Source organism: Nicotiana tabacum, chromosome 4 (genome assembly GCF_000715075.1).
Source record: "Nicotiana tabacum cultivar K326 chromosome 4, ASM71507v2, whole genome shotgun sequence".
In the NCBI taxonomy this organism is placed as follows: Eukaryota; Viridiplantae; Streptophyta; class Magnoliopsida; order Solanales; family Solanaceae; genus Nicotiana; species Nicotiana tabacum.
The window spans coordinates 23925189-23944442 of NC_134083.1; the positions used below are offsets into that span (position 1 = coordinate 23925189).

At 38.1% G+C, this 19254-nt stretch overlaps 1 protein-coding gene across 2 annotated transcripts; it reads right to left on the reverse strand.

Annotated features, from left to right (window-relative positions):
* Positions 1–1431: 1431 nt before the first annotated feature.
* LOC107795124 (uncharacterized) lies at positions 1432–10651 on the reverse strand. 2 transcript variants are annotated; one of them, XM_075251550.1, is made up of 8 exons: positions 10501–10651; positions 9088–9382; positions 8565–8636; positions 7756–7823; positions 6601–6757; positions 5706–5789; positions 5508–5597; positions 1432–1941 (listed from the first exon to the last, which is right to left on the reverse strand). In XM_075251550.1, the coding sequence occupies exons 2-8, from the start codon at positions 9361–9363 to the stop codon at positions 1753–1755; spliced, it is 936 nt and encodes a 311-aa protein (XP_075107651.1). In that variant the 5' UTR covers positions 9364–9382; positions 10501–10651; the 3' UTR covers positions 1432–1752. The 2 variants fall into 2 exon arrangements, with proteins under 2 accessions (XP_075107651.1, XP_075107652.1); XM_075251551.1 differs by having other exon boundaries at positions 9088–9416; positions 10501–10638.
* Between the last annotated feature and the right edge of the window lie 8603 nt (positions 10652–19254).

The following is a 19254-nucleotide window of genomic DNA, read 5'->3' on the forward strand; positions in this document are numbered from 1 at the left end:
GCCAAGAATCTATACATTTGTTCCCTACATCCCTTTCATGCTTTGCCCTTTTGGACCAAACAATGACCAAATCCAGTCTTTTGGACTTAATGCCAAGTCATCTGCCAAGTCATCTAAGTATAATTACTACTACCTGTTCTTGACAAAGCCAAGTCATTTTAATTTTACTGTTTTACTAACAGCTTGACAAAGCCTAATTTTGGAACTGCTATTGCGTTTGATAGTTTTAACATTTTTTATGACAATAGTGGTGTTCGGGCTAGCTCGTGCGTGGCTTGAATATTATACTAGATTAGATATCTACAATCTCCGATCAGCACATATACCGAGTAACTCTATCCATCAATATTTGGGCAAATTAGGTGGTAATGTTATAATTAAAGAGGGTTTAGGATTTCCTATTATAGGATTTTAATTATATAGAAAGAGATGTCCCTACTACCAGAAGTTAATTAATGGGGAGGCCAAAGCTGAGATTGCAACAGTTGCAAGAAAGCCAGATAAAGCAGATTGTTGGGCAATGTGAAGAATAGAAACCTCTTCAAAAAATATAAATCCAAGGACTTACTTTATGCCAAATTCTACTTTAGATTTTAGAATTCCAATCTAAAAACAAAAATGACAGTCTTGGTTCCTAGTGCTTAATGAGTTTCTCTTTATGCTTTTCTTTGCTCTATCTTTAATTTAGATTGTGCAATTTCCCTCCATTCAAAATTCTTAGGACCTCCTCTCTCCTACCCATTCTTGGCCTTGTCAAGCATATTATTCTTTTCCATCTTTATTTGTTCTTGCTTACCCATGTGGACCATCTCTTTCCTTCCCTTTTCCTTTTTCCTTTTTCTTATTCGCAGATTCTGAATTTATTCTTCTTTCCTCTTGCCCGTTGTTATGCGTTTTCTCAATCCCATGAATGAATTTGTTCCTCACATATTAATAAGGTTCTCTCAATTAATGAATATGAGATGCTTGCTTCAAACCAATTGTGAAGTCCTACTTCAGAAAAATAGGCCAAGTATTTCATGAGTTCGATCAAGAGCTTCACGTTTGGAATATCTTAAAAGTATGACAGAGCGTCCCTGGAATACTTCATTTAAATATTTAAAAGAATACTAGTAAATATCAAAGTTAAGAGTTTAGCTGAAGTTTCATTTAAGCAATTACAAAGACAATATGTATGTATTGATGAATATGCATATAACTCCTTCCTTCCTCTTTTATTTGGCACAATTAGACGTATGGAATTTAAGATGTTTAACCTGTCTAAGTAATCATATCTCTATCAGCGTAGAAATAAAGGGCTGAAGATATATACATCACAAAGTCTAGGAAATTAACTAGCATGTCAATAACAGAAGCAATCCACCTCAAATAATTACTAACAAAACATAATACAGTAGAAAAAATCGCAAGTAAAAAAGGAACTAATTAAGCGGGAGGAAGAGTAAACCATAATGGTAATATATAAACAATGTACACGATGTGAAGATATGGTATCTCCACATTGAAAGCAGCTAAGTTCGCTATTATATTTTTACATGTTCAAGCATTAATGAAAAATTGAACAAATGGAAAAAGTTTCAGCCTCTGCACTCCAAATTTGGCAATGCAAAGATACAGCTAATAAATCGAAAAAGCAAAAAGGGAAAAGAATACTCCTCTACCCTTCTACTCATCCCCATCTTGTGCAACTTACCAACAGTAAAATGCCCCTATCGGCAACTATTTTATAACAAGCAAACTGAGCAAAGCCATTTATACCATCTCTGGAGGAGGGGATGTCGCCTGGGCGGTTGGTGTTGCAACATGAGTAGTTGGGTGTGCTGGTGTTGCTGAAGGTTCAGCTAACTGTGCAGGTCCTGGTGCTATTGTTACATGCAAGCCCCTATGTTGCCCTGCCTGCAGCATGAAAGCAACTTCTGTTGCCGCAAGTGCTGTTGCCTCCTGCTTTGAAGAAAAGATAGAAGAATAAGTATCCGGTAAACCAGAAAAAATGAATTAGTAAACTACACACCTGATATAATTACATCACAAATACTGGTGCCGCTTCGTTTACAGATTGTCTTAAAATGTTGTCCGACTACCTTACATGGAAAGTTGTAATAAGTTTTAAATACTACTCCTACAAGAAGTTCATGGGACTTATTTTTGCTATCTTCATTACTTCTTCCATGCAATTTTGGCCCAAACAACTCTTATCTTTTCAACTTTAACTTACTACCAATGCAAAATTAAAAATGTGCTACTGAATCAGAACGGAGTAACGAGTAAAAGTACTATGCAAAATCTCCAAATGCATATTATTCTGCATTTAATAATCCAGGCCAGGAATAACAAAATGGGCTGGTAGAATAGAACACTTGGTGTTTCTCAGTCGCGAGGCATTTTTGGGACCAAGACTATCCAATAATATAATATCCCCTTGTCCCATATTACTCGATCATGTTCAGTTTACAGCGGTTGACTTAATTAATTTTCAATCTAACATTATACATTATACTCGTCTCTGAAACTTGAAGTAATAGCATGCAAAGCGCAAACTACATTTAAAGATCTACTAATCACTGTTGGATTTTTTTTCCTTTTGTTAAATAATTACTCCTACAAATCAATGAGTTTATTAACCCTGAAAGATCATTAAAAATAACTAAACATTAAGTTGTAAGAATAATGTTATTGACCCGTGAGTAGAAAGGGGGTCAACAAAAAGGAGGTGGGGTGGGGTGGGGACAGCAGCAGTAACAATTATTTGAACCTACCGAACAACGGAATAAATTACTGGTGAAAAACAGACTCTAAAATCTGAACATTATATAGTCAATTTTGATGTATAAAGAAACAACTTTCACTCCATCACACAATGAATGAGGGAGTTTGAAGCAGGAGGACCAAAGAATCTAACTTACTGAATGGTCCGCATAAAATTCCATACTTGGAAACAAAAAGTAATATAGATCGCAATATATAGAAAATAACAAATATTTATGATGTTTGAAAAATTGTAGTTAGAGAAAACACTGCTTGATTTCCCAAATAGTACAAATTTCGTATAAAATACAGAAAAAAAGCTCACTTGCTGTTTCTCAAAGTTAACTTTATATGTGCACGCTAGCTGCACGCACATAACTTCCATAGTTAGAGCAAGCAGAGACACTTTCAAAAGCTTGACATGCCATTAAATATTCTATTTTAATATTCTACTTAGTTCACATGATAAGACGAAATAAGTTCCAAGATTTTATCTAATTCAAATTTACTTAACTGTGTACAAAGTGCTGACATCTATCAGCAGAACCTACAAACTCACAACTGGAAAAAATAGTGGCACCATCGCACTGGACATATAACCAATTATATATTGTGGCTTACACCACAATCAACATTAAAGCAAAATGTGGGAGGCCAAAGTATAAATCAGGAAAATAGAGGTATGGCTAGTAAAATCTAGAAGCACCCGGTGAAGTTTGATTTCATTTTAATTGAGCAAATACAAAAAATAAGCTCATGTATGTGGATTACTAATTCGATAATATGATATATATTTCCTAAGAATTTGTTGATTTTGTTTTGCAGCAGAATTTGCTGAAACACATTCGTTATATATAGGATAGTTTAACTTTTGCTTATATTTAAGTTTATTTATGCTATAGTAAATTTGATTACCATACAACTTCCTTCCTTCTATTACACTTTGTTAGTTTTGTTTATGTTGTAGTTCTTTTTTCTTTTTGGTTACTTTATTAGTTTATTATTCCTTGATTGATGAGATGCGAGGCGGTGTTAACGGCAGGCTGGAGGTTTGAGACATACCCTTGAGTCTAAGGGTTTCAAGTTGAGCAGGACTAAGACAGAATATCCGGAGTGCAAGTTCAGCGCGAGTCGGGAGAAGTGGGCATGGACGTGAGGCTTGGATCACAGGCCATCCCCAAGAAAAGTAGTTTTACGTACCTGAGGTCGATTATCCAGGGGGACAGAGAGATTGACGAGGACTTCACACACCGTATAGTGGTGGGGTGGATAAAATGCAAGTTAGCATCAGGAGTCCTGTGTGACGAGAAAGTGCCACCGTTACTCAAAGGTAAGTTCTATAGAGCTGTGGTTAAACCGACCATGTTGTATAGGGCAGAGTGTTGGCCAGTTAAGAACTCTCATATCCAAAAGATGAAAGTAGCACAAATGAGGATGTTAAGGTGGATGTGCGGGTATACTAGAATGGATAAAATTAGGAATAAAGTTATTCGGGAGAAGGTGGGCGTGGCTCATATGGATGACAAGATGCGGGAAGCGAGACTCGGATGGTTCGGGCACGTGCGGAGGAGGAGCCCTGATGCTCCAGTGAGGAGGTGCGAGCGTTTGGCCTTGGCGGGTACGAGAAGAGGTAGAGAGCGGCCTAAGAAGTATTGGGGAGAGGTGATCAGACACGACATGGCGTTGCTGCAGATTTCCGAGAACATGGCCCTTGATAGGAAGGTGTGGAGGTCGAGCATTACGGTTGTAGGTTAGGACGTAATCGAGCCCGAGGGTGAGGTTAGTTTGATAGGGCTGTCCTTAGACTGCTAGTGGTTAATGTTGTGTTCACACTATCCTTCCGTTTTTCATAGCATCGGGGCTTATTTTCTGGTTTTGTTATTGCATTTCAACAATTTTGTAGTTCTTATGATGTTATTATTTCTTTAGTTTCTGTTTGATGGTACTAATATATTGTCCCTTCCCTTCTCTTCTCGTCTTTTCCGTCCACTTGAGCCGAGGGTCTCTCGGAAACAGCTACTCCTTCGGGGGTAAGGGTAAGGTTTGCGTACACACTACCCTCCTCAGACCCCACTTGTGAGATTTTACTGGGTCGTTGTTGTTGTTGTTATTAGTTTATTATTCCCATGCATAGAATTTGCTTTTGTTATTTCTTTAAGAAATTATTAGATTTTTTTTTAAGTATGTTAGAGTTTAACAAATTTAAAAAATTTAAGAGTATATATTTGAAAGTAAAATTTATCAAAATGCAATTGTTTTGTTATAATTTAAATTTGATAATTTCTAATTCTCTTTTCTTAAACGATGACGTCAGCATTGATATACCTTTGTCCAAGTGCTTAAAAAAAGAGGGGAAAAGGCTTAAAAATGATACAGGATGTCGACTTTACTATGGTTGTACCATGGCTTTACAATACTTTTTGACTCCACTTATGAGAAATCCTGGGTCCGCCAATGGCACCCAGTATTGACGTATTAAACTAGGAGTGGAAGTCTTAAATGTTTCTAAAAAGGTCCACTTAGTTCCCATAAACTAGAGCAAAGATCCAAGTAACTCAGCCAAAATTTAATTACATACATGTGCACGGATACAGCGTTAGTCAACCATAACAAAAGCTAAACAAAATTTATCTGATCTGCACCACAGGAATTTTCCATTTTACAAAAATGTAACGAATCATCATATTAGCAAGAATGAAGATTGACATGTTAATAGTTATTTATAGATAACGAGAAACAAAAGAAATCTCTAAGGCTCTAACCTGTCTTTGCCTTCGACGCTGCATGATACTGATAGCCCAAGCCATGATGTAGCAAGGTAGAAGAAAACCAGCAGCACGGAGCAAGAAAAGCTGTATAAAAAATCGACCAGATCAGTAATCCCACACGATCTAATGTGTCATAAACTCATCATAGCAAGCAACAAATAGAAAGGTGATTTCACTGTATGATTCACTCACAGAGAAAAAGGTGGAGACATCACCGTCATCTCCATCATCATTTCCGATGGTCACAGCATGCCTCAATAATAGAAGGGCCATTAACTGCATGGGAACAGTGTGCAATATTATTTGAGTATCTAGAAAGCGAGATAAGCTCAAAATATAACATAGACAGATTGCATGGGCAAAACAAAAGGAAAATATTGGAAGCAAAATTTTTGTTATCAACGCGTCTTAAAGATTTCTCCCTAGTTTCTCCATTTTTAGTACTGGGAAGAACTTTTACATATCTAGACAATAAAGTGAAGGTCATTTCTGATCAATTCAACCAGCGGAAAGTACAAAAGGTTAATACAATGAAGGAAGTGAATATAAGAAGATAAGAGGAAAGCAAAAGCATGAAATGTAGCATGAGGCCCTGAACAGGCCTCTTTCTCTTACCATGTAGTGCAGTTTCAAGAACTTGCAGGAAAATCACTGTAACATGAGCATTAAAATATAAACAAGATAGGGCGGAATGAGTTTTTTTTTTTTTTTTTTTTTTGGGTGATGACAAGGGTGAGTTGACAGTATTTTCCATTGTGAGCATTCCTTGAATAAGCCTACTATAAAAGGAAAAATTTCATTTTCCTCATTTTCAAGAAGGGAAGGAGGGTCAGAAATCAAAGGAAGTTGCGGCCCATAAATTGTATCACCGCTTCTCTTCTCAAGTCAGCATTAGGTCACCACTTGCAAATACAAAAGAGAATTCTGAATCTGCTGTCGTTTTTTTTTTTTTTGATGAATAAGAATTCTGTATCTGCTGATGTGCATTAGCTTCTACATGAAAAATAATAATGCATATCCCACATCTCCATTAGCCAGCACTTAGCAAATATGATTTGAATAACATAAAGGAATAACAGTTGCTTACAATTAAAGCAGCAGAACGACAAAATGCAGCTCCACTAGCACTTGAATCAGCATACTCGTCATAGTCAGCCTCCAAGAGATGGCGCTCTGCAGCTGCCATCGCAAGAAGCCGCGGATCATGCAAGTCAAGCTGAGTACCAGCCACTGTCCAGCCCCCACTGCAAGGCAAAACCACGTGGACGAATCCATCAGCGACAGAGAAGACAGAAAAGAAAATTTTCAAGATTAAGATTGCGAGGAGACATGCTGATCATGTTGGATGCCCTCACTGAAGAGGTTAACAGTTACTGGCACTAAAGAAAACGTTCCATCAGATTTTCACCCAAATTTTTAGTAACAAGGGCCTTTAAATAATGGTGGAAAACTGGCTGCCCAAAAATATAATAAGCTTAACATGTTTTAAATACATCCAAAATAGGGGTTAAATGTCTTTATGGCCAGTTCATATTGTCATAAACTGTTCTTGTTGGGCTATGGAAAATAATCTTCGTGTCAATGATGCTGAATTATTTACCTAGAAACATATACTTGGAAGGAAAAAAAGCCAAAAACATATAAAATTACACGGTATCAAAGAGCAAAAAAGTACCAGAAATTGGAATCATCACTAGATATTGAAGACATTTGGTAATGCAGAGTTCATGGTCATACAACACAGATAAGGATTTCACTCTTTGTTATTACTGCATACCATTAATTCTTTTTTTTCTAAAAGCTGAAATGCATAAAATACAGTTGTGCTTGTTAATGATTTGTTGAATTGAACGGTACATTGACCTACTTTTGCATTCAAGAAGAATCGCAGCTTCACTTACAAATTATAAGCTTTGAGAGAAATAAAGTATCAGTGGGCCTCTAAATAAGTGGAGCAATTCATAAAGAAGATACAAATAATCAAGTCAAAGGGAAAGGTGTCAGCACAAACAGAAGTAAGATCGTTATTCCACGGTCTATTTCCTCTCTTTTCATTTCTTTTTCTTTTTGGGGAGTGTGGGTAAGTGTCAGAGTGTAGAAATGGTACAAATGTCAACATACTTTGAAAAGTAAACACCAAAATCAGAAGATCAATGTCTCTATTCCATAGATTGAGAGAAATGCTCGGAAAAATAAATCAAATTTGGTATGCACAAAGATAATAATCATGACTTAATCTAACCTGATGTCGATGGCAATATCTTCAGAAGGAGAAGGCGGTGGTGGAGCAGTATAGCCAGGTTGATAAGACTGCAGGTTACAGAGTTTTCCAAGTCAGCATATAACTTTGTCTGAAACAAGTGAGCCTGAACTAGAAACTCCTTCAGCACATATTCACGAACATACAGTTTTGTGATTCTAAACAGCATTGTCAAAGGCTCATTTAAGGCGCGCTTAAGCACCGAAGCTCAGAAAAGCTAGGGAGGGTGCTTCACCTTGCTTAAGTTGTGCTTTACTGTAGGCAAGGCACTAAAGAGTGTGCCTCATTGCCCATGAATTCTACCTTAAATCAAGCGGTACTAAACAATAAATATAATAGGCAAAGAATATATTAATCGCTAAGGACAATATCATGTATGAAGTTGTGACTTTTTACTTGCATTACATATATATTTTTTACTTTTTTAATTCATTGCACCTTTTTTTACTAAAGCCCACACTTAAATTGTGTTTAATGCCCCAATTGACCTGGATCGCTTTTTAAAGCTTTTCGCCTTTGACAACACTGATTCTAAAGTCCCAAATACTTAAATTTCTGAAGGGAAAAATGCATCATTGAATTATGGCATAAGGTGAGCTATATTTCTCTCCAATCAAACAAAATGAATATGCAAAACCATGCTATTTCTTAACACCCCCACCCACCCACCCACCCCACCCACCTTTTTTTCAAGCTCATTTGGCAATAAGTGCTTTTGGGATGGGACGAGGCAACTCATGAAGCATCATCACTCAAAATGCAAACAGATATTAACAGGTAGAACAAAGTACCTGATGACAAATCTCGCAAATTATATCACCCTTCTCATTGCACCAACGCTGAACACATTTCCTATGAGCATACTGCATTTTGTAACAAAGACGCCGACAAGAATTGAAAGGAAAAAAAAAGAATAATTAGAATCAAATAAGGTCCATACACATATAAAAGATCTTTTGTCATGCAGTTGCAACACAACCGGATAAAACATGACCATCAACGATTCAAAGGCTTTGGAATCTTAGCAAATTCTAGAGAAGTTATAAGAACTAAGGAAAAGTTTGAAAGAAACACTGAAGACTGGTCAAAGGAAAAACACTTAGCCAGGATAAAAGACGTGAACAATAAGAAAACTGTTAAATTTTAAATCACGACAATCTCAAGTTCTTGAGAAGAGTAACTTGAATACTAGCACCATTCAGGCTTAGGAAAAATGAAGATGACACTATAAATATAAATTTATTACATGCACAAGCAGCATCAAGATCAAAGCAGCTAGTCGAACCAGTGCCCAAAAATACTTCACAAACATACCTTTAAGCTGCCACTGCAGCCACAAGGAATCTCCAAATTCTTAGTGCTATCTTCTTCCTGGCAAATTCGGCATTCCACAGTCTGAAGTAATGGCTCATCTTCACCTCCAGCTTCTAGTTCTTCATCCTCCTTATTAGTAGTACCATAAGGTGATTGACCTACTGTGTGCGAGCAAGAACTTCCTGCAGAGGATCCTGCATCCTCTGACCCTTGCAACGAGTGCAAAGATTTAGGTGTGATAAGACGATCAACACATAGAGCCAAGTGTTCTCCCATTAGCAGTTGACTCACGTATCTTTAAAATGAACAAACATGGTCAGCCAGCTTAACTAACAAGAGAAGAAAGGAAAAATTATTAAAGTCACGAAACACAAACGTCAGTCCAATCATCATATATAAGAGCAACTAGCCCTATTGGTTTTCTTCATCTTTTGGATAGCTCTAGTGACTTTTATTACACTCAGATGTTGAGCCAGGATTTAGAGCTTATGCATTTGGGATTCTAATCCTTTTAAGTTATTGGGTTTTAAATTAACAATTTATATAAATTAAACGAATTTCTCAAGACAAATAAAGGGTTTGGATCAATGTTATTGGGTTTGGCCAAACCCGTCACCAAATCACTGGCTCCGCCCCTTGTTAAACTTCATATGGCTAAGTCCAAAATTTTAACCACTTTCTGGCCATAATAATAGAAGTCTTACAACTCAGTAAAAGAAACTATCAAAAGACAAGAGAAACAGTTCTTAAAAATCCTATGATATACTTCCCTCCTAGTTTCTCCTCACAATGTTAAGCCTCTTGTCCATTGGTACAAAGACCCAAATGCTACATTACTTGACAGAGAAACTGGATATTGAAGTTTGAATTGTCAACAAACAGAATTTCCAAACCCAACAAAAGCAAATGTAAAATCAAGAGGTATGACCTTGACTAATAAAATCAACTGTGAACTAACTACTAATCTTTTCTTTGATTTTTCTTTTTCTCTTTGTAGGATAGGTAACAAACTATGAACATAGGAAAGTCAAATTTCAGGGATTTTTTCAAGTAGAGTTGAGCTCTTCAACACAAAATAGGAGGTTTTCTGCTAAACTGAGACCATATACCCAAAAAAAAGTACCCTTTAATTGGAAATACTGAAGCAAAATGTGTTTAACAAACTTTCTGATTCCTGCCTTTCCAATTTTTCTCTTAACCGTATACGGGGTAAAATTTTCTAAAACGGAACCAAGTTTGAAAATTACCAACTTTGACTATCAAAACATAAGCAACAATTTCTATTTCATCAACTGCATTATAAAAGAAGCCAGAAACCAGAAAACCTAACCAATTGAATCACCGTAATAAAAAATCTTGAACAAAAAAATATAGGGAAAACAAAATAGAGGAAACAATAGAATTTTGAGGTACCTGAAAATGCAATTCGTGATGGATTTTGGTTCTCTGAGAGAAAGCTAATGAATATGTATGAGTGTTTTCTGAGAGAAGAAATAGTCGCTTTTGGTTTTGGGCTTTGCTTGCAAATTGGACATCAATTTGATTATGAAAATAGAGTAATGTATCAAAGTCTTCTCTGGATTATATAGATTTTATTTTTTATTTATAAGTAGATAAGTACTAGACAAAGTCATCAATATTGCGGGACCGCTTAAACTACAACGACGTCGTTTACGGACGTCCAATTCCAAATTATAACTCCTTTAATAGCCTGCATCCAAGAAGTTACTCTGCTATTAACTCTGTAATTTTTTGCATATAAATTGTTATTAATTGACATTTATTAAGTCAATGTATTCTTATTTTAATATATGCCACATTTAGAATAAAATTTATAAGTTAAAATAAGTAATGTATAAGAGTGCAAATAAATATTTGTTCAAGTTAGTGAAAACTTACTACCGTTTTGATCTTTTGGATGGATTCCTTCCGGGAAGCAACGCACTACCAGAACAATAAGCATGGTCAATTGTTTGACTTTCAAGAAATTAATTAACAAAAATTTCCACGCGCAAAGCCGCACTATTTGTCCACGTTGGTACGAAAAAGGTTATTAGAGAAACATTCATCATCAAGGAAAGAAAAAGATGCAAAAGTGTAATTGCTTTTGTCGTTTGAGATAGGATGTGTTATAAAGACTTGGTAGAAGAGCTTTGTATAAGGGGGTAGGTAATTATTCAAATGAGTTTTGGTTAGACAGATAAAGATAATGGACATTCCATTCTCTCATGGTTTCTAGAAGACATGTTATGTGTAGGTATTAGGCAGGTAACAAATCAAAAAAAATCTTATGTTAGATACTTTTGTTATGATTTTCACCGTCTCAAATCCACTTTGAAAGAATATGGGCCTGCCATGTAATACTCATTCCGTCCTTATTTATGTGATTTTGTTTTATTAATGAGTTTAAAAAGAAATACTTTTGAAACTTATCGTCTATAACAAGCGATTATAGATCATCTCATTAATCGTAAAATGATATTTTAAAAAATATATGTATATATATAAAGATATCATTAATTTAGAACAGACTAACAACAAAAGTACATCAAAATATTGAAGAGAGGAAGTATTATTATTCTATGTACCATTAAATTGAACTAGTCTTATGATATGCGTTTTGCGCGTGTACCCATGTCAATAAGTATAAAAAATTTTAAACAAACGTATAAATATTATTAAATATTATGGTTGTATGAAAAGAATAAAAATAAAAATATAAGTGTCTAAAAATAATAACTCTTGATCCTTCCACCTCAATGCCCCATACGTGCGCTTGGTATGTGCCCAATGCCTTGCGAATAAACTCGTTGATCACGCCCAACTCTAGTCCTAAAAAGAATAAGTGGTTGCTGCAAATATAATCCGGTCTAAGAGTTTGGAGTCGAATCCCACATAGAACTAAGGTTTCGCTATAACTGTTAAATATCACTAAGAAGACAAGCTCAAATAAATTTCTAAGTTATAAGATAAAGATTCTTATATCTAACTAATTAACTAACAAATTAAAGTAGTAAATTAACAACTAAATATACTAAGGGTTGAAAACAAGATGAAGGAGGCCTAGAGTTATGATTTTCTCAATTGTCGGAATCCTTCCCGCTACGTCTCCTACAATTTCGCCTAAGTATTCTCTACTGATCATGAGCACTTGACTTATCGTAATTCTCTCTCGAGCAACTACAATAATTTACTAGTCATATTCTCTCGAATTGCGCTAGCTCGCACTTTTTCTCCGCTCATTATGATCACGTCAAAGCTTCGTTATCTCTAACCCCGCTTTTAAACCCACCATATTGATCTTTCATATACCTTAGGAGTGACGTTGTTCAACAAATACCTAAATATGTATTCTTTCTCAAGCAACACATAATAAATAGGCACAGTCAATTGATAGCCATTCAATCAATTGAAATAAGCACGTAGTTGAACATATTTTTGGGCTGACCTGAAATCAAGACTTCAAAGAACAAGCGTAAAATAGGGTGTGTTATGGAGATTCGTATCAAATCACCACTATTATCCTTAGCCCCACGGTGTGCGCCAAACTGTTTATCCCGAAATTGGGTAACAATTGAATTTGTATGTGATTTTAAGGATATGTGATTTAATCTAATACGAGCAATTAAGAATATCAAATAAATGAGTTAGGAATGAAATAAACGTTCAAACCAATTGCAATACTATGATCAAGCCTGAAGTTAGATTGAACAATGACCTAATCCTCGATTGGACCCTTGATTCGAGCTCGATCGTGAATGAAGAACATGATAAGTAAATAAGAACTTTAACACTAGCTAGAAAGATAGAAAATGAGCTTGTATTAATTTGATTTTCCTATTACAATGTGTCTTACAAAAGAAAAACTTCCCCTTTATATAATATAGTAAGGGAGTTTCATCCCTAGTATAAGTCTAAAAAGGTAAAAATCTTTCCTTCCCAGTAATTACTGATCCATAACCGTCATTGAGCGAGATCCGCACCGTGATATCCGGTTAGGTGTGAATATCATGGCCCTCTATTTGTAACCGCTCACCGTGTTTTTCGAAGTCTTAGAACTCATTCTTGGCCCGGGGAGCGTCGCTTTACCGTGCCCGAGGTCAAGCACACCGTTTATTCTTCCTGGATCTCGATACAAAGGGGTTTTATCCTCGACTACAATCTCGTGCGTCCATGCCCTTCCTCCATTTTCTCACCGGGAAATCTGGGTAGACGTTACCCCTGATTCTACCCATACACATATAGTCCCCTCGTTTTCTGGAGAGTAGGTTTACTGAAACGATGGAAAGCGATAGATAAACCCAAGTTCCTTCCTTCGTACGTTACAACCGAGATGACGGGTAAATAGAAATATCCCATCAGTCGCGTCATTTTGACTTCGAACACGTGTCAGTCACCGGTTGACTTTCCTCGAATGCGAAACGTCGCGCACTGATTGTTTCCCCTATAAAAGCTTCGACCCTTTTTCACTTCTTCCACTTTTCGATTCCAAAATTTACCCTCGAACTTTTTAATCTGCTTTTAACTCCTCCAAATCTTCATATGTTTCTCCTTGAACCTTCATATCTCTATCTTCAATACTCATACATTTTCTTTGGATCTCCAACCCAGACCTTTATGCCATCTTCAAATCTTCATATTTTTATTCAGACCTTCATATTTTTCTTTAAACCTTCATAATTTTCTTCAAACCTTCATATTCCCATATTACGATGGAAAAAACTTCAAGTCGGTGCCTCAACAGACTGCTCCTTCATCTTCCAACCCGGCCAGGGGCGCCGAGGTGGTTGTCCCTGAGGGGCTTAAGAGCCCCCCACGAAGAGCTTCGTACTTGGGGGTTGTTCCATCAGGAACGACTTTCTCGTCGAGAAGGCCTCTAGTCAACAAAATCGAGGCAAGGGAGCATGGAGATACATATGCTCCATTACTGAGGAAACACTACCCATAGTCGAGCGGACTGTAACTGTGAGGGTAAGGAAGTGATCGTACCCGGGCATAATGAAAACATCACTACCCACGTGGAGGGTATTTAAGTATTTACACTTACCCCTTCACGCTTGCCCCGGTGGACCCCATCGTCCTTGCCTTCTGCATAAGGTACGAGGTGTGCCTTGCCCAAATCCACACGTCTTTTTGGAGTATCGTGATCCTCCTACGACATTTTGTGAACAATATTGAATCCCCTCGGTTCATCCTCGACCACTTACTTCGACTCTACAATCCCCGAATCATCTGAGGGGGATTGATCAAGCTCGTTCACCGAGCGAGGAAGACTCCGTTCTCGAGCATCGACGAGGACCGAGACTAGGGACGGGCATTCGGTACGGTTCTGTATTTAAGAACTTCGGTTCGGTATTTCAGTATTCGATTTATCAATTGTATATACCAAATATCGTATCAAAGTAGTTCGATACGGTTCGGTATTTCTTATTTTGGTTTCGGTTTGATACATAATGTATCACGTTGTGCTAATAACACTGTTAATAGCCTAAGCAAGCAGAAACAAAAATAGAATACCACCTTGATTTACATCCCTTTCTAAAATGACAACAACATCAAACATGGCAATAGTAAAGGTAAAAATAATAACCTCAGTAGTACATCATAACTTCCTCTCCTTTCCTGAGCTGGAACTCTTCAATTTCTCTGTCATTTGTGTCGCGCCCCGTTTTCTCGTGAAATCGGGTTTCGACGTGTGACAACTCTTTTAAATGGGTATTAAAAGAGAAGAGTCACCACCTAATGATTTTTAAGGTGTTAGAGAATCTATTTGCAAATAACTCTGTTTGACTAGTCCGTGTCACCAAAGATCGGGTAAGGGCTCAAATTACCTCAAAGAGAAGGTGTTAGGCACTCTTCGAGGTCCACAATTGTGGGTCCCGACTGAACTTTAAATTATGTGGATTATGTAATTAGGCTAGGTGATCAAATAAATAAAGGAAAATTTAGAAGCCGAAGAGTCTTATTAGAACACGTGATAATCAGAACAAATCTTAAAGACTACAAGGATACAGTTACATTGATCTACGTTAGATGACTAAGTGTAAATAACAAATACATAAAGAAAAGAAAGGGGTGGGGGGGGGGTCCTAAGTTTTTTAGCCTAAAGGATTACGCCGTGCAACATATATAATACTTCGCAACTCCTTTGAGATAAGGGTTGCTCATATTATTCAGCGGGCACAGACTATCATCTCCTGCTACCCGATTACTATGTGATAGTTGTTTACCTAAAGGCGCTCTAATTCAATTTTAGGTTGTACCCTATGCATGCACTACCCGTCCCACACCTATGGCCCAGGAGGCTTTGGACCTCTATTTGGGTGGTTCTAGACTTCCCTTAGGATGCTCAAAATGATAAAACTAGCGCACATTCAAAAAACATGTAGGACTACACATAAGTACAATTAAAGGCTCAAGTTAATCTCCACACATAAACAACAAATGCACGCGAGCAGTTAGGCAGTAGATAATTTCAGACGCAGTAGAGTCATTAAGTCCTATAGGCATAGTTTCTATGTGATTTTGATTTCCAGCATTGTACAGGCAGCGTTGCAACTTTAAACTAACGAATTTACAGATTAAAGGTGTCACGACCCAATTTCCCCTTCGTGTGTCGTCGTAACGGCACCTAGTCTCTATAACTAGGTAAGCCTAATATTTTGCGGAATAATGAAATAAAAATATGAATTTAACCAATTATTCAAAAATACACAACAATTCCCAAAACCCGGAACATCGTGAATCACAAACTACAGAAAGAAAAAATCTAGTGTCTCTATACATCAGAGTCTAACAAGAAAAAATACATAAGATAATGGACATGAGAAAGAGTAGAATGGGACTCCGAGGTCTGCGGACGCGACAGATATACCTTGAAGTCTCCAAAGCTGTCCCGGCTCACTAATAGTGCGGCTGATAAGGTACACCTGGATCTGCACACGAAAAACATGTGCAGAGAGTAGCATGAGTACACCACAATCGGTACCAAGTAAGTGCCAAGCCTAGCCTCGGTCGAGTAGTGACGAGGTCAGGTCAAGGCCTTACTGGTAAATATGTAATAAAACAATATAGAGTGTAATACCGCAATAAAATAAAGGCTGAAATTTAAAAACAATGAAATCATAAAAGGTAACAGCTTAGTACATAGAAACACAACAGGGGATCTCCCGAGATACCGCCCATAGTCCCAAACGTAAATGTGCAGGGGGATCTCCCGGAATACCGTTCCGTAGTCCCAAAATAAATGTGCAATGTGCAGGGGGATCTCTCGAAATATCGTTCCGTAGTCCCAAAGTAAATATGCAAGACAGGGGGATCTCCCGGAATACCGTTCCGTAGTCCCAAAGTAAATATACAGCGCGAATGATAGAAATACAACTACATCACGAAATTCTTACAATTTAGACTAAGTACCAGTCAGGGAAGAAGCAGGAAATTCATTAAGCATGCTGCACATAATTCACATAAACAATTAAGACACGTAGACATGTTGTATTAGACTAAACATGATAGTTACACATATTGGAATAACTCAATTAAGAATGAAAATAGATTAGTACTCATTAAAATGGTATAACTCAAAATAACAGGAAAACATGTTGCTGCTCAGTAAGAAAATTGGGTTTTCCACAACTAGCCCGTGTACGTACTCGTCACCTCACGTACACGGCGCTCACATAGCACAATAGTTCCAAATCTTAAGGGGATTTCCCCCACACAAAGTTAGGCAAGCCACTTACTCTACTACGTTCTTCTTCATTCTCCTCCACCAGTAATGTTGTTTCAAGTCCTGATACATCTTTGCGGCACCCGGATGAATAGAGTACCGCGAACTATGAGCCTCCTGAAGAATCAACTCACGCAAACCATCTACATTGGGCACACATAACCTGCCCTGCATCCTCAATGCACCATCATCTCCAATAGTAACCTCCTTAGCATCACCGTGCTGGACCGTGTCCTTAAGGACAAGCAGATAAGGGTCATCATACGGACGCTCCCTGATACGATCATAAAGAGAAGATCGAGAGACCATATAAGCCAATACTCGATTCGGCTCAGAAATATCCAATCTCACAAACTGGCTGGCTAAGGCCTAAACATCCAACTCCAATGGCATCTCTGCTGCTGGTAGATATGCTAAACTCCCCAAACTCTCTGCTCGGCGACTCAAAGCATCGGCCACCACATTGGCCTTCTCAGGGTGGTACAAAATAGTTATATCATAATCCTTAAGTAGCTCCAACCACCTCCGCTGACGTAAGTTAAGATCTTTTTGCTTAAACAGATGCTGCAAACTCTGATGATCGGTGTAAATCTCACAAGGAACACCGTACAAATAATGTTGCCATATCTTCAAGGCATGAACAATAGCTGCTAACTCAAGGTCGTAGACAGGATAGTTCTTTTCATTCACCTTCAGTTGTCTGGACGTGTAGGCAATCACCCTACCATCCTGCATCAACCCCGCGCCGAGACCAATACGCGATGCATCACAATATACAGTATAAGACCCCGAACCTGTAGGTAATACCAATATTGGGGCTGTAGTCAAAGCTGTCTTGAGCTTCTGAAAGCTCTCCTCACATTCCTCTGTCCACCTGAATGGAGCACCCTTCTGGGTCAGCCTGGTCATAGGTGCTGCAATAGATGAGAATCCCTCTACAAAGCGACGGTAATACCCCACCAAACCAAGAAAACTCCAGATCTCTGTAGCTGAGGACGGTCTGGGCCAACTCTGCACTGCTTCCATCTTCTTTGGATCCACCTGGATCCTATCACTCGATACTATATGACCCAATAATGCCATTGAGTCTAGCCAAAACTCACACTTTGAAAATTTTGCATATAACTTCTTTTCTCTCAAGGTCTGAAGTGCAATCCTCAGGTGTTGCTCATGATCCTCCCGACTCTGGGAGTATACCAGAATGTCGTCAATAAACACAATGACGAATGAGTCAATATAGGGCTGGAACACATTGTACATCAAGTGCATAAAAGCTGTTGGGGCATTGGTCAGCCCAAAAGACATCACAAGAAACTCATAGTGACCATATCTGGTCCTGAAAGCAGTCTTCGGGATATCGGGCTCCCGAATCTTTAACTGATGATAAGCTGAACGTAAGTCAATCTTGGAAAACACTCTGGCACCATGTAACTAATCAAATAAGTCATCAATACGAGGTAATGGATACTTGTTCTTCACTGTGACTTTGTTCAACTAGCGGTAATCAATACACATCCGCATAGAACCATCCTTCTTCTTCACAAATAAGACAGGGGCACCCCAAGGTGACACACTGGGCTGAATGAAGCCTTTATTAAGCAATCCTTGTAACTGCTCTTTCAACTTCTTCAACTCAGGAGGAGCCATACGATATGGAGGAATAGAGATGAGCTGAGTGCCCGGTAACAAATCAATGCCAAAATCAATATCTCTGTCGGGCGGCATGCCTGGAAGATCAGCTGGAAACACATCTCGAAAGTCCCTCACTACTGGAACTAACTCAACTGTAGGGGTATCAATACTGACATCTCTCACATAAGGTAGATACACGTCACACCCCTTCTCAACCATTCGTTAAGCTTTAAGAAATGAAATAACTCTGGTAGGAGTATACTCTAAGGTACATCTACACTCTAACCGCGGTAAACCTGGCATAGTGAGCGTCACGGTTTTAGTGTGACAATAAAGAATAGCATAATGGGGCGACAACCAGTCCATGCCCAAAATAATATCAAAGTCCACCATGCTGAGAAATAATAAATCGACTCTGGTCTCAAAACCACTAAGAGCAATCAAACACGATCGATACACGCGGTCCACAACAAGAGAATCTCCCACATGAGTAGATACATAATAGGGAAACTCAAAGAATCCCGAGATACGCCCAAATACTGAGCAAAATAAGAGGACACATAAGAATATATAGAGCCTAGGTCAAATAATACCGACGCATCTCTATGACAGACCGGAACAATACATGTAATGACAGAATCAGAAGCAACTGCCTCTGTACGAGCAGGAAGTGCATAATATCTGGCCTGGCCTCCCCCTTTAGGGTGACCTCTACCTCCCCGACCTCCACCTCGAGTTGGTCGAGCAGGTGGGGTGGCAACTGGTACTGTAATCATAGCCTGAGGACCGGTGGAGCACGTTGTGGC